At 34.2% G+C, this 16,216-nt stretch overlaps 1 protein-coding gene across 1 annotated transcript; it reads left to right on the forward strand.

Annotated features, from left to right (window-relative positions):
• The first annotated feature begins 14,026 nt into the window (after nucleotides 1-14,026).
• On the forward strand, nucleotides 14,027-14,890 carry LOC106779951. The gene has a single exon (XM_014668170.1). It carries the CDS (start codon nucleotides 14,027-14,029, stop codon nucleotides 14,888-14,890), a length of 864 nt encoding a protein of 287 aa, XP_014523656.1.
• Nucleotides 14,891-16,216: the final 1,326 nt, after the last annotated feature.

A 16,216-nucleotide genomic window follows, 5' to 3' on the forward strand; every position in this document is an offset into this window, starting at 1 on the left:
TTTAGACTATGGTCTCCTAGGTTACCAGAAACTAGCTCCTGTAGTACAACTTTTTTTTTTGCTCTAGACCTTGCAGGACTTCAACTAACTTGTTCAAATGAAAAAAATTGTTTCTTATCTCGAACATGGGGTGCCCATACTTGATTTCCCACACTAAAATCACACTTTGAAAAATGTTGTTTTTGGGCTATTAACTGCATCTAGTACAGTGGTCTAAAAATTATGGGTTGGTATTCATTTGAAATCTCTTTGAGTCTAGATTCGAACAAAACAAGAATCAACTCATTTGAAGTTTGGTGAAGAAAGTTATGAGCAAAACAATCAGCGGAGGTCAGAGGTGGCAGGAATGTGTAAAATGTTAACTTTAAGGAATTAATTGCTCCTACTCAGATGTCCAAAAATCACAAATTAGTAGTCATTGGAAAGCATTTTGAGTGTATTTTCTAATAAAAAAAGAATCACGTCATTTGGAGGTCTGTGGAAAAAGTTATGATTAAAATAGTCATCAATGGTCAAAGTTGACAACATGTTATCTCACTCAAATTGCCTTTGGGGAGTGATGTTCTCAAAGCTGGGTTCATGACTTAGCTAACATGATCATCATACCAACATTGGGTCTTTCCACCACCATTTACTCACACTTAAACACTAAAAAAAGGTCTCATCCATTCAAAAAATATGAAAAACTTATGTAAAATTTCTTTGGCTACTTATGTGCCCACAACTCCTTCCTACAGCACAACTTTTTGTACAAAACTAGATTTTTTTTCGTGTAATCGTTTATAAGGTCCTTGTAATCGATTACAATGGCCAAAATGGCCCACACTAGATTACCAAGGCATAAGTTGGGCAAAAATTGTCATAGAATTCATCTACCTTGGTTCAAAAACATATACGGGCTTTGACGTTTGCTGACTATTTTAATCATAACTTTTCCCAAAGACCTCCAAATGATGTGATTCTTTTTTTTATTAGAAACTAGACTTAAAAAAATTTCCAATGACTATTAATTTGTAATTTTTGGACATCTGAGTAGGTACAGTTAATTCCTTAAAGTTAACGTTTTATATATTCCTACCACCTTTGACCTTTGCTGGTTGTTTCGCTTTTAACATTCTTCACCGAACTCTAAATGAGTTTATTCCTTTTTTATTTGAAAATAGACTCAAAAATCTTTCCAGTGACTACTAATTTGTAATTTTCCCATCTAAAATAAGAAGCATAAAACAATAAATTGAAAGTAAACTCATTTAGGAAGCTTATAAAAACGTTGTTTTCGAAAAATTAACTGCATATATTACAGTGGTCTAAAAATTATGAGTTGGTAGTCCTTTTCAAGCTATTTGAGTCTAGATTCTAACAAAACAAGAATCAAGTCATTTGGAGTTCGGTGGAGAAAGTTAAGAGCAAAATAACCTGCAAAGGTCAGAGTTGACAATAATGTATAAAACGTTAACTTTAAGGAATAAATTGTACCTACTCAGATGTCCAACAATTACAAATTAATATTCATTGGAAAGCATTTTGAGTCTAGTTTAACAAGAAAAGAATCACATCATTTGGAGGTCGGTGGGAAAAGTTATCATGAAAATAGTCAGCAAAGGTCAAAGTTGACAACATATTATCTTACTTAAATTACCTTCGGCTACTTATGCGCCCACAGCTGGCTCCTGCAGTACAAGTTTCTGTACAAAACCCATTTTTTACTCACGTAATCGTTTACGAGCAAGTTGTAATCGTTTACAAGTGTGTTTTTTTCCTACATCACAAACATTGTTTCTTTCGTCCATCACAAACATGACTACAAAATCAAATTGGCCACTTTGTTCATTCACATTCCAGACAACACCTCATTTCACAATGACAATAACTAAGGGAATATCAATTCAATTAACATTAACAATAATTAACGGAAGCAAAGATGCATCTTTTATAACATTGAACAAAATTGGGTAAATTACACTTATTTGTTCATCTATGTACAATGTTGTATGACTTTCTATGACAAATCAATACAAAAATCACTCATGCCGGATTCTAAGCGCTCTATTTCCAGTGTATGGAGTCTTAAGCGCTCTGCTCTTGTAACGTTTTCGTGATCCACTAAAGCACGCATAACACTTTCTATGCGTTTTCTTTTTTGTATGTATTTTGGTGTTGGTTGGTCCTCCTTCTTATCCTTTCCTTCTTATCCTCTCTAACTTTAGTAGCTGGTGTCTTCATAGAAGAAAAAAAAGTTTCTTTGCTTGAAGTACCAACATCATCATCAACCTGAAATTTAACAATATATATCATAGTATACAACCATTCATATTCTCATCAAAGATCACTGAATATATCATAACATACAAAACTCAAACAAGCAACCACATGTCAATCGAAAACGCAATCAAAAAAATCAAAAACCCAAATACAAATCGAAAATGCAATCAATAAAATGGATAAACCCATTTACCTTACTCGAAGGACCATGGTCACTGGACATTGCCATTGCACACGACACTCTCAACAAAAAAAAGGACCTTGAACAAAGCTTTGAGGATGAAAATGGAGGGAGAACGAAATCGAAAAGAGAGAAAATGAAAACTGAAGAGAGTGAGAACGAAGAAAATATGAGAGAATGAAGAGAGATGAGATAGGGCAAGAGACATATTTGGAATCCAAAATTTCTGAATCCTTCCTCAATGGTGACGTCAGATTTTATGTTTTTTTTTAAGAAAAAACAACCAATGGGATGGTGACACATGACGTTTTTAAAAGTGTGTCAAATTTTTGTTGTCAAAATATTGGGACCCTTGTAACAATCATTGTATCACGTACTATTTACAGTGACAAATGTTTTGTTTGTTCCCACTCCCTTCCTCTAAAAATTGGATGTGCTTGAGTGGCTTGACATATTGGAAAAGATAGGTGTAGCCGACCACTCAAGGTTAAGGTCGGTGCAGAAAATTGGAATTTTGATGTGTCGATTTCTGGAAACCCTAATATTTGGGAGAGTATGTGACCAGTTGGAGTGTGCCAAAAAGTTGTTTGACAGAATACCCCAGAGAAACGTTATTTCTTAAAGTGTTTTGTTGACAGGGTATTTGCGCAAAGGGCACATTGCTGATTCCGAGGGAGTGAAGCATTTCAAGGATTTCCTTGTCGACCTCGATGTGATTGGTGTTGAAGGTGGAAACCTCGGGGATGAAGTCCATACGTCGGTTGCGTTCCTCCTCCTACATCTTGAGCAAGATGCCATGAATAACGCCTTTCTGAATGCGTTTCATGGGATGTGTGGAGAAGCTTCTTGTTTGTGTGGAAGCCCAACGTCATCCTCGTTAACCTCCAAAGCCGATGAGCTTTTACTAATATTAAACCGTGTGACGAACACCACTTTATCTGTCCCACCACATTCAATGACATGACTACCAAATGAATGACAAAAAATTACAGTTTCTACATACGAAAGAGTTTGAAATTGTTTACAAAGTGGGATTTTCCAATGGGTCATGATATTTTGACACCAAACGACAATTTTTTTACACTGGACACGTGTCACGTTGTCATTGGATCGGGTGGAAATTATTTTTAAAAAGAGAAAATGAGTGGAAATAGAAGGCAGTACATGGTTTTCGTTTTTGTTTTTCGTGGGTCTCATTTGGTGGTTTTCAATAGAAGAGAAAGGCAATTTCGCGAAGCATTTTCTCTCTTGCCCAGAAGTATTTTCGTTTTCCTCCTTTGTCGCACTCACCCACCAGCCACCGTTGTCGCCGTTGAAGGAGTTCGGAGTTCGCCGGAGGCATGCCGTTCACCGCAACCGTTCCGCCGTTTACCGTCACCGCAAGCTAGAAAACACCATTGAAGGTCAGTTTTCAAAGTTTTTTTTCTGTTTATTTTGTTATTGGTTAGCTTTTGTTCGATGGGTTTAATTATTTTTTTTTTGGGGCATTTAGGTTTTTTCTTGGTAAAGTTGAATGTTTTTCCAAGTTTTTGTTCAACATTTCGTCCTGCATGTGCTTTAATGGTGAAAATTTTGAATATTTTGTTAAATGCTTTATTGGAAATTTAGGATTTATTTTGTTATTAGGTTGTTTTGTTGAATCTTTTTTGAAGCTTACATTTTACAGTGATGGATTGTATTAAAGTTGAAGGTCATACCAATGTAAGTAAACTTGATGTATTGAAAATGTAATTATTGGTTTGAATAATGATGGTTAATGGTTTGAACCTTGCTCACATGGTGACTTCCTTGGTTCAATTCTTGGTACAGGAATTGTGAGGGAGAAACTTGGAGATATTACATTGCAGGTATTTCTTCAATTAAATTTATTTTAGGAAGGTTTTGTTTAAAACCTTGCTATGTGCACATGAGTGCTAAGGTTGTTGTGTACACATTTTTTGCTTCTAATGGACTTGTTGTTCATAATACACCATAATCTGCAATTTGTTAGGTGACTTTTTCATCGTATGGGCTTTTATACTTGCTGATTTTGTTCCAATTTCCTTGTCTTCTCTTGGCATGTACATACTAAAAGATTTGTCTCTAATATACTCTTATCTCTAACTCAGTGACTTCTTTATCGTTTAATGAGTCAATATTTTTATTATCTTTCTACTTGTATCAATAAAGTGCATTTAATAGGAAGGTTATTCTTAGGATGGATCCAAACTGAATCAAATCAGTGTCAAAAAAAGAAAAGAGTCAAATTTGATAGGAAAACAATATTAAGAAATGTGACCTCTGTAGCTCTTGTTTTCTTTTAAAAAGATACTGAATGTGCCACATACAAGGTGAGTATAACTTGTCTTTGAGTGATTTTGTGCGTTAGCAATAATGGTGTCTTTAATTTTATTATCTTTTCAATGCAATGGTGTTAAGATTATATTCATGTTCCCTGTTGTTAAAATTCTAGAATTTGTAATTAGAATTACAATTTGATAACTTTTGTATCTCCTCACATTTGTTTTGCATTTCCCCCTATCCATTTTTCATCCGAGGATTGAAAAGTCTTGTTATGTGAATGGAATAGAAAGGACGCTAATGGAGTTCATGATTTCTCTAGCAATGTGACATTTAAGAACGAATTAGTGACTTCTGAGTATATTTGTGCTTGTATGTTTAAGTTTTTATCATACACTGTGATTCCCCCATTCATGATTGAAAAGTTGAATGATTGATTCATGATGTGGTTTGGAACCTACTAATTATGTAAATGTCAATAACACATTACAAGATAGAGTTGTTTCATTTCTTTTGCTGCTAAAAACATTAACTCCGTCTATAAGAGCATGTAGTCCTTCAAGTTAATTATATATACTTTATTCTGAGGAAAAGAAAGGAATGACAACCAATATGCTAATTGATGTAAATTGTCTTAAACTTGTAAGTTGTGCTATATTCTCTAGTTAAGTTGCAATAATCGATTGAACTTTTACCTAGCACATGTCTTATGTAATACATATAACCAAGAAAAAAAATCCTCCATTAATTAGTTTAACAACAAGAAATATTATTTGCACGAATTATTATGTTCCACTGGTCACTTGTTGATGAAGATTTTTATGCCTGTAGTATTTCACACAAAGTCTAAAAACATTATATTGTTGAAACTAAATTTTTTGCTAGAAATTTTTCTTCGTACTACATTATTGGCTTGAGGAGCTGACATTTCAGCACTAAAATGTTTGCAATTTTCTCTTACATGTTCTTTTACAGGTTTTGTTTGAAGATAAGCAATGAGATTTTCTAGTGGACCAATTTAAACAGGATTTCTGCAACTTATATGGCATGACGTAAGATCTGCAAGTTCTGCAAGCTGGGCTTTCCGCTCTCAAGACAGCGTATCCATTGACAACTTGAATTGTTGATTATCATCTGGAAACACTTCTTTTAATGCTATATGCTTCTATGTTGTGTGTGGATAGCCATGTTTGTATACATATAACTGAAACACCCCTGCCATCCTTCCAAAAAAATATTAAAAACACTTGGACTTTCCTTATCCTTTTGAGGGAAATAATGGTATTAAATGGTTTTGCCTACTAAAGAAAATTCCTTTTGATTGGAGTGGTTTGGTTCCCTTTTCATGAAGTTATTTTAAAACCCTACATATATATTAAAGTTGAAAAGCATTCTTTGTATGAAATTTCATACTTGACATTGATAATCTATCTTGAGCTCTTATGGATCAATTCATGATAATAACCCGTGTTGTTAATTTGTTGTGAATGATTTCAAGGCTCATACTTGTATTAATAAAGCCTCTTGTAGATTTGATTGGTTAGTGTATGGTAAAGAATATCTGAATGAATATCTTATTAAAGATATTGATAAGCGGAAGATTAAAGATAATCAAAGGATAATCAAGAATATCTAATTAAAGATATTTAGCAACTAACCAAATTTTTAGGTAAGTTTGTTTATATTTTATTCTGTTTATATTTTACTGGGCTTACGTTAATTTAAGATCCATAGGAAAACTTATAAATAGAGAGCCAAGGCCACAAGCCAGGTACTTCTAATGACACTCCATTCAGGGTCTACTCCCATTCAACTCATATTCTCACATATTCAAAATAGTGATAACCATTCACTAAATATTGAATCAAGAGTCGAGGCTCTTCAATACATGCCTGACTTGGGCGTTAGAGTGTCTTTTGTAGGTACCTCCCCCTCTCCACCTAGAGGGTGACCAAGCGGCCAAAATAGAAGAAGACAGGACGGTCATAAAGGAGGAAGCGGCCCAGACTCAAGGAAGTTAGCACTAGTGCAAAAACGTTGTTCAACGTCACCCAATAGATGTCGGTTTGTCGGTAACCTGACGTAAAAGGAGTGGACGGTGGCATTATCGTAAATAGATTGGTTACCTAGACGTCTGTTTTAGGTCAAGGCGACGTCTATTACACTGTCGACGTCCACATTGCCTCAACCAGACGTCTAAGGGTTTGAGGTAGGTGAGAAAACAGTCCATTGACGTCGGCGTTCACAGGGGGCCGACGTCTACGGCTAGAATGGAAGGCGTGAAGAAAAAAAATCTTCAATTTCGACATCGGCGTAGCAGGGGCGCCAACGTCTATGTGCCTGTAATTAATTAGGTTCACAAAACTCGAGGCCATTGACGTCGGGTCGCAGGGGGCACCGACGTCTAGGTCTCTGTAAGTAATTATGTTCATCATTATAGACGTCGATGCCCCTACCCAACTGTCGTCAACATCCCTGACAGGAAATCAAACATCAATCGTTTCAGCTTCCTAGACGTCGGATCCCCCTCGTAGCCAACGTCTAAGGGGTATTCAAAAGTCAGTTTTATGTTGACTTGAATGTCACATTAGTCAGACAACCGACGTCTATGGTCACCTAGACATCGATTTCCTGGGCAACCGACGCGTTATTTCATTTTAAATACACCGTAGACTCTTCGCGGCATTCACTTTCTGATATTGCGTCTTCCTCTTCTCCTTTTTCTCTTGCTTCACGTCTTCTTCTCGCTTGTGGCACCTCTTTTTTTATCTCTTGCGACATTGCATTGTTGTTTCTGATAATGTCATTGTCTTCCTCGTCTCCTTTTTCTTTCTTGCGGCATTGCATCCCAAGTGCATGGTTTTTATTGTTATCGTTTAATCTTTGCAGTCTTTCATCGATTATACTTTCTGGTTCAACTAAAATTTGCTTTCTTTGTTTTATGTTTTAGAGCAGTTTTGTTCCTTTCTTGGGGTAACGTAGTAACACATTCTCCCTTTGCTAGCTGCCTCCCAGAAAAAGCGGCGTCTTGTGAATTTCTCTTGGTCGTTTCAACCCAAAAACGACCCTGGGTCGTTGTCTAGTTTTCGTTTCTCCGTGATTTTTCCCTCTTGCGGATGAAAGTGGAACTAAGCAACCACCCAGGTTCGATTTTGGGTTGAAGGGACCAATGAGAAATTCAAAAGACGCAAGCATTTTTTTGGGGGAAACTAGCAAAAGGAGATTGTGGTACTAGGCTATCCAAAGACGGGAACAAAACTGTACTAAAACACAACCACTGTATTAGACGTCGGTTAATTTACACACCGACGTCTATAGTACCTCTTAGACGTCGGGGAATATTGACTGCCCCCACACATCAACACGAGGTTTTCCAATGTGTTTTGTCCTCACTCACACACTTTCTAGGAAAACATCCCAGAAGCTCACCCATTCCCTAAATTACTCTAGGCTAAGCACGCTTAACCATGGAGTTCTTATGGGTTAGGCCACCGAAAAGCAAATGCATTTGTTGATATGAGTAGCCAAATTAATTCCTTTAAGTTATCCTTCAATTGTATAGTCCCATACCTATACAGTCTATAGATCCCTCTCATTCCGGTATATGTTCAATTCTTCCATGTGCCCCTTCCACTGGAAGCCTGCGAGGAGTCGCTCCTTGTCCGTACGTCTTGCACCGACGATCACTCTCCGCCCTCGTCAGTGCCCGAGTGTCACATGAATATTAGACTCGAGAAAATATAAGGCTTATGAATAATAGTATAATAAGACTTAAGTAATTTATGGTGAAAGTTGCATGTTATTATAAAGTGTTTTGTAGCTTGATGGGTGAAAGCTCTTTGAGGTGTTGAATGGTTGTGGGTTCAATTCCTAGGGAGGGAGGTTTATGAGAAACCTTGTTTTAAAAGATGTAGCAATTATGTTTTTAAATTAGTGGTTGAAAGATTTTAGGAAGAGCAGTTACTTTTAAGTTTTATTTTAAAAAGAAATGAAAACTTAGAAAGAGTGGTACGTTATTTTTGTGAGAGAAGAAAAAGATAGCATTAGACGGAGAAACTGAAGGGAAGGAGAGTCTAGAGAAGAAAGGGTGAAAGCTTATTATTTTGATTGGTTAAGATATGGAAAGTTCACCTTTACATGAAAATATTTATATTATTGATTTTGAGAATTTAATTATTTATTGGTTTAAATACCTTTTTAGTCCCCAAGTTGGGGTCTGAATTTTTGTTTTGTCCCCGGTTTCAAAAATGAAGCCCTTTGGTCCCCATGTTTTCAATTTTGAGTGCAATCGATCTCTTCCGTTAAGTAGGTAAAAATGGCGTTAACTGAGACTTACGTGGTTGCACTTTTTTTTCTCTTTCATCTGCTTTTTCTGACACTTTTTTATTTTTCTCTTGTTTTCTATTTCTCTCTCCTCTGCACTTATTTCTGCTCTTCCCTGCCATCCACTTTTTTTTTTATCTTCCATCATTAACTTCTTCTATTGCTTCCCAACATTTATTATGTGTTTACTTTCGTACATGGACAGATAATCTAAATCTGGAAATATCTTGAAGGTCAATGCACAAAACACTCACCACTACATCCTCCGTGCTTTCTCGATTTCTTGTTCTCTCTCGCACTTGCTTCTTCTTCTCCCAACGCCATTTGTAGTACCACCACCACTCTCTCTTCTCTCTTCCTCCTTCTCTTGCACCACTCGCTGCACTTTCTGTTTTGAGGAAGAAGCTCAACACTATGATGTGACCTTATTTTGCAAATGATTATTACTGTGATTAAAGTAAAAAAGGTGAAGAAACTAAGTGAACAAAAGTTGATCATGGTAATGTTGAAAAACGTTGTCTTCATATGGCACTCAAGTGAGGTGATATAAGGGAATAAAATAGTGAAACAGAGCAATGCCTTTATTGATTTTTTCAGGCCGGCATTTTCGGGCCTTTCAAGTTCATAAACTATAGAACCATTCATACCACCTGCAAAGTTAATATATACATACTTACTGCAAGGTGTTGGCTGAGAGACAACCTATGATAGGAAGAAGTACTGAAGAAGCTCCTGCAAAACGTAAACTAATTAAATTCACTCATAATTAGCGTTTGGTTTCTATGTTAGCGTCACACTTCAACTCTAAGCAACTTTGGTTGGTTTAGCTTTTCTAAAAGTTCATGGATTGTTTAGACGTGTAGGGCCAGAGAGGAACTTCCCTCTCATTACCCTTTTCACCCTATCAAAACTGAAAAATACTTCCCACGAACTCTCCAAAGTTTCCACCTTTTCATCCAAATCCCAAGTAGAAAGTGGTTGACTGGTAGCTAGTGCATAAAAAGGGAAGGCTAGGCTTTCTTTATTTGATTCTATTTCTATTTCAAAATGAATATTGCATGTGACATAAGGAACATTTTTTTTAATCTTTTTTGTGTATACTTATCTTAAGAAATTTAGAAATGACATCGTGAAAGAGAAAGAGAGGGTGCAGTGGTATGTGTTGTCCACTAATATATTGTGAGTTAGGTATGTTGTGAATGGGAAAGTTTAAAAAGTGTTTTTCTTTGTATTATGTTTATGTGTTCAGGATAGTTGTTCAGAAAGTTTTATATAAAGAGTATATTTTTCAGATATTACAGAAGTGATACCCAGATCCTATTCTTATTCCCATAAAATTTTTCTACAACCATGTTGAGAAATGATGGAGATTATCGAAAAGGAAACTGTTTTGAAGTGAGAAAAGTTATAAATATATAAAAGATGAAGAACAGATGGAGGATTATGAGTAACTATTTTTATATTACAAAATTTGAGGAAGTTGAAGAAAATGTACAAGAGGTGAGGTAAACCGGAATGGCTCTACTGCATTAGATGGTAATATATTGAAGAACAAAAGAGAGAGAAAAGATGGAGGAAGGAAGTGTTATCTAGACCCTGAAAGACGAACAACAAAGAGTGTGCTTCACTGTTACAGTCTGAGGGAGCAAAATAAGTGGTGGCTCCTTTATTGGAGGATTTGAAGATAGTAGAATAAAGGCAAGAATCCAAAGAAGTGGTTGGTGAGTTAGGAACACTGCAAAGCGTGAAGTTAATGGTAGAAGAGAGAGAGAAATGCAGGGAAGAAGACAAAGTGCAATGGTAATTAATACTGGCAGTGGCAGTGGTGGAAGAGAGAGAAAAAAAAGTGAAAGGTAGTTATAATGGTGAAAGAGAAATAGTAGAGAGAGAAAAAAGAGTCAGAAAAACAGAGAAGAGAGAAGAAAAGTGCATGCCACATCATGTGAAGTTAAGGTCGTTTCTATCAACTTAACGGAAGGGACCTAATAACACCAAAATTAGTAATGTGAGGACTAAATTACATCACTTTTAAAAGTGGGTACAAAACAAAAATTCAATTCCTAACTTGGAGACTAAAAAGGTATTTAAACCTTATTTATTTCTTTAGTTGTAAATTAATTTTGGAAGTTATGCATGAATGGGTATACTATAATTATCTTGAAATTTTTTATAAGCTTCTCAATCGTGAATAAACCGTGTTTAATTAATAAATATTAAATTTTATTATAGTACTTCACCTTTAGAATTCACTTTATTGAATTCTATCAGGAATTCACGAAATTGAATTCCTTAATTTCATAAATAGGAATTCACGTGATTGAATTCTTTCTTTTATGGAGATAAAGGATATAATAAAATTAGGGTTCATTTGATTGCAATTAAAATCAAAATTTGGGTTCTGGATATTCTTTTAATTAGGGGTTAATGGGAATTAGGGTTAGTATATCAAGTTAATTGTTTCCTTAAGTCCACAATATTCTTTTCTTCTTTTTCTGTTTCCAATTGGACTTGAACCAAATTTAGGGTCCAACCCTTATTTCCTTCGAGGGGTCACTTGAGTGTGTCTCATTCTGCTTTTTTCTTTCTTCCTCATCTCACTTAAAACAGAAGTTTGAAGATTTTGCCTTTCTCTCCACCGAGAATGAACCATCATTGGCGGCGAGCATGATCTGCGTCTTGAGAACACGCAACAATGCGGCGTTGACGGAGCGAATTCCTTTCTTGTCGGTGAGAGCACGGGGACGGTGCGACAAGGGCGCAGTGAGGGTGCGACGTTCTCTCCATAGCAGTGTGCGCCGTAGTAGCGGCTTTCCAAGGCTTCGAGAGCATTCTCGTAAATCTTTGGGTTACTGTTTCGCATTTGGGTTGTTTTTTTTTATCTTCTTTACAAGACTGGGTTTCCCTGGGATTAGGGTTTCGATTGACGAATTTAGGGTTTTCATTTGGGAAAAATTATTTTGGGTTTTCATGCTTGCGATTGTTGTGTTCCGTGGTGGTGGTCGGAGTCGAGCGAGTGGCGTCGTGGTGGTCGCAGCTAGGATTGTGGTGGCAAGCTGAGTTGGGCTGTTGGGCTTGTAGACTAGCATTGGGTTGTGACTTAGACTGACAGTTTGGTGTTGAGCTGGCAGTTTTATGTTCGACTAACTATTTGGGCCTGCGGCCCAGTGTTGAGCAGAAACTTAAACATTGAACAATAATAATTTGAAGAGTGTTTCATCCTGCACCTCCAAGTATTTCATCCTGCACCTCCAATTTCCGAAAATACCCTTATTTAATTAATAGTTTAAGAGTTTAATATTTTGATTAGTGTGAATTTCTATGCCAGCATTGAGACCACCTCCATTTTGTTCCAATCAGTAAGCATGCATTTTGCTGACCTCTGCAACCCTTGACCCTACACCCCTTGACTCTACACCCCTACATCACTCATGCACCCCACTTCTGCACCCCACTCCTGCACTCTCTCATTTCCAGCATAGTGTTTCATCTTTATCAGCAAACCCTACACCCCTCCATCTTTGAAATGCAACTCACTTGAGGTTTTGTACTTTGTAAGTAATGAGTGTTGGTTATATATATTTCAGAAGGATTGTTGAGTGTAAGTTGAACTGCTTCATTTGTGGTGCGGTATCGACTTCTTCCTATTAGCTCATTTTGTGTGTTAGAGGTTAGTATTTATTCTAAAATTTGTTTGCATCTTCCTGCTTCGATTGATATAATTGATGGATGGTTAATATTTTTTTAAAATATGTTTGCATGTTCTTGTTCTTCGTTGTATTGATATTAAGAGAGGAGAGGTATTTAATTTTAGTTAGAATGTTTGCATAAAACGAAAACATGTGCGGATATAGATATCCGATTAACATATCATCGGATTTGGATATCCGATGCATAAAAACTCGGATGTGGATTTTCGATGCACTAATTTTCGGATCTGGATATCCGATATCAATGTGGACATACATTCACATTTTAAATATTTTCCACAGGTTTACATTAAATATTTTTATATTAGTTTAAATTTTTTTAAAACTTCTTATATCAGTTTTGATTTTTTTCTAATTTTATGTATTAGTTTATAATATATTTTATAATTTGTAATTAATAAAAAATAATTTTATGATTATATTAAAATGAATATAAAAAAACTTAAAATGAAATTGTCGGATATGGATTTCCGATAATCATATATTCGGATATGAAAATCCGAGAATGTTTATTAATTTATATAAAAGTTTAATAATATATTTATTTAATTATTTTTTTAGTTTTTAATTAATTTTAAAATTATATACGATTTTGTATCAGTTTATAATGTAATTACATAATTTAAAATGAATATAAATTAATTTCTAGGATTTATTAAAATTAATAAAACTGATTTTTAAAAAAAAATACTGAATACAAATCGGATATGGAAATCCGATAAAATTGAATTAGTTGTGCTGAAGTACTGCGATTTGTTTCTTCAAGGCATTTATAACAAATTTTAGTTATATTACTTATTATTTTATTATTTTATAGTTATATTTAAGTTTATGGTAACTTTTGTGAATTTATAATATAAACAGATAATATGTAATTGGTGAAAAATAATTGTTACAAATGTTTCATATTTATGCATATTGTTTTATTAATATTATTTAAATAGGTGTGTTTTATACAAAAATTTAATAAAATTAGTTAACTACATTTTTATAATTATTAATTTTTGTTAATATAAAAAATGCATTTTAANTATTTAATTTTAATAATCTTTTAGATATAATTTATACGTGATTTTTTATGTTTATGAAAATTTTTAATAATGTTATATAGCTTTAAGTTTATTTAATTTGTTTTTTTTTAAAGTTGATTACATTGTTAATAAATTTATAATTGTATAATGTATTGGATTAGTTTATAATTTTATAATATAATTATAAATTTTAAATTTTTTGTATTAATTTTTTGATTTTATTATAGGTGATTATAGTCTAAATGGACGAATATTGTTATGGGATGGATTTTGAAATAAATTCTAGCAGATTATCAGAATTTTCGTCCTTTATAAATGAGGGTGTTGAGGGAGACCTCACAAATCATTTTACAACAAATGAAATATTTTCCTCTCGTGAAAACTTAATTGAATGGGTAAGAGGGATTGTATATAATCTGGGATTTGTTGTTGTGACTATAAGATCCGATAAAGCTACCGGTCAACCTGGGAGGAAGACGTTTGTGTTGCTAGGATGTGAAAGAGGAGGAAAATATAGAAAATACAAACCAGACCAACCTAGTACATATGGAACCCGAAAATGTGAGTGTCCTTTCCAGTTAAGGGGTAAGCCATATTGTAATGGCGATGGATGGATATTGCAAGTGATATGTGGATACCACAACCACGATTTAGCAGAAACTTTAGTGGGACATCCTTATGCTGGTAGGTTAAATTCTACTGAACAAGCAGTACTTGTTGATATGACTAAAACCCAAGTAACATCGGCAAATATTTTGTTGACCCTGAAACAAAATAATGATCATAATGTAACTACAATAAAACAAGTTTACACAGCAAGGTATACATACAAACGCTCATTGAGAGGGTCGAGAACTGAGCTACAACAGTTGATGATGATGTTGGATCGTGACAAGTACATACATTGGAGTAGATGTGCAGAGGATTCTGAGGTTGTTAGTGACCTCTTTTGGACGCATCCTAATGCAGTCAAGTTATTGAATGCATTTAATGTTGTTTTGTTAATGGATTCAACTTATAAAACAAATATATTGCACCCAACTAGATGCAACAAGTATGCCCGGGCAGCGTACTCCCACTGCTGCTGCTCACAGTGCTCAACGTAGATGTGTCGAAGCCAACTCAATCTGACTTTTGCACCATGAGCTGCATGTAACTCAACACCAGCTCTCCCACCATCCACACCTAAAAGCTTCACAATGGCGCGTCTACTTGGACGTCGGAGTGCCTTTTGCAGGTACCTCTCCTTCTCCACCTAGAGGGTGACCAAGCGGCCAAAACAAAAGAAAACAGGACAGTCATAAATGAGCAAGCGGCCCAGACTCAAGGAAGGCAGACGATTCAAGCGGTTCAAGCATCAAAAAATGGTAAAGCCACGTCAACAAAGGTTAATTTCTCCGTCCCATAAAATATCTACCAAAATAGTTAGTGTTATAGTGTATGCATTGCTAAAACTGAGATATGTCCCTTGACTTGATAAGATATTGTTACGCGGATGATTACACAAAAAAAGATCCGCTATCACAGGAAGCTTTACGCAGATAAGCCCTGGCATTGCCGCACTCAAAGCTTGTTTGCTATATAACTAAGGAGTTAATAGACATTGAGAACCCACCGCAAGTCTTGCCGAATGGATATGCTTATAGCACTAATGGATACCGAGAATCCACTGCAACTAAGTTGAAATATTATAATAATAATAATATAAATTAATATTATTATTATTAAATTAATATTAATAATAAAACTAAAACTAATAATAATAAAATAGTAATAATAATAATATAAGATGTTATTTACTATATTATAAAATATTAAAACATATTAAAATAAATTAGAAATTTATTAATTTTAATTTAAAAATAAAATTTAAAAAAATTGTTAAACGGTTTTTGAAGTTTAACATATTTTGTAAAATTTTGTTTTTTATTTAAAATTTAATAATAATTAACTTGGTTTAATATTTTCATGTAATATTTTTGAATTTAACGAATATTTTATATTAATTTTATTACAAAATTTAGTAAATATTTAGTTTATTTAATATAATTTAATGTATGTTATTATTTAATAATTATTATGAAAATTATAATAGTAACAATAAAACTAAAAATAAAAATAAATATAATAATATTAATAATAATAATAATAATGTAAAATTTTATTTAATATAGCAAAACATATTAAATACTATTAAAATTAATTAATTATTTATTAATTTTAAATTAAAAGAAATTTTTTTAAAATATATTAAAAGTTAATATATTCAACGATGATTTTCACAACCCGTTAAAGATTTTCAATATATATTTGGTTTAATAGGTTTGGAGGTTCCTATATTTGGAGGTTTGTTTCAATTGAGTCCTCCAATTTTTGAAGTGATCAATTAGGTCCCTAATTTTGTCAATTTGAATCAATAAAAGTCTTTCTGT

Source organism: Vigna radiata, unplaced genomic scaffold (assembly GCF_000741045.1).
Source record: "Vigna radiata var. radiata cultivar VC1973A unplaced genomic scaffold, Vradiata_ver6 scaffold_70, whole genome shotgun sequence".
Classification (NCBI taxonomy): domain Eukaryota; kingdom Viridiplantae; phylum Streptophyta; class Magnoliopsida; order Fabales; family Fabaceae; genus Vigna; species Vigna radiata.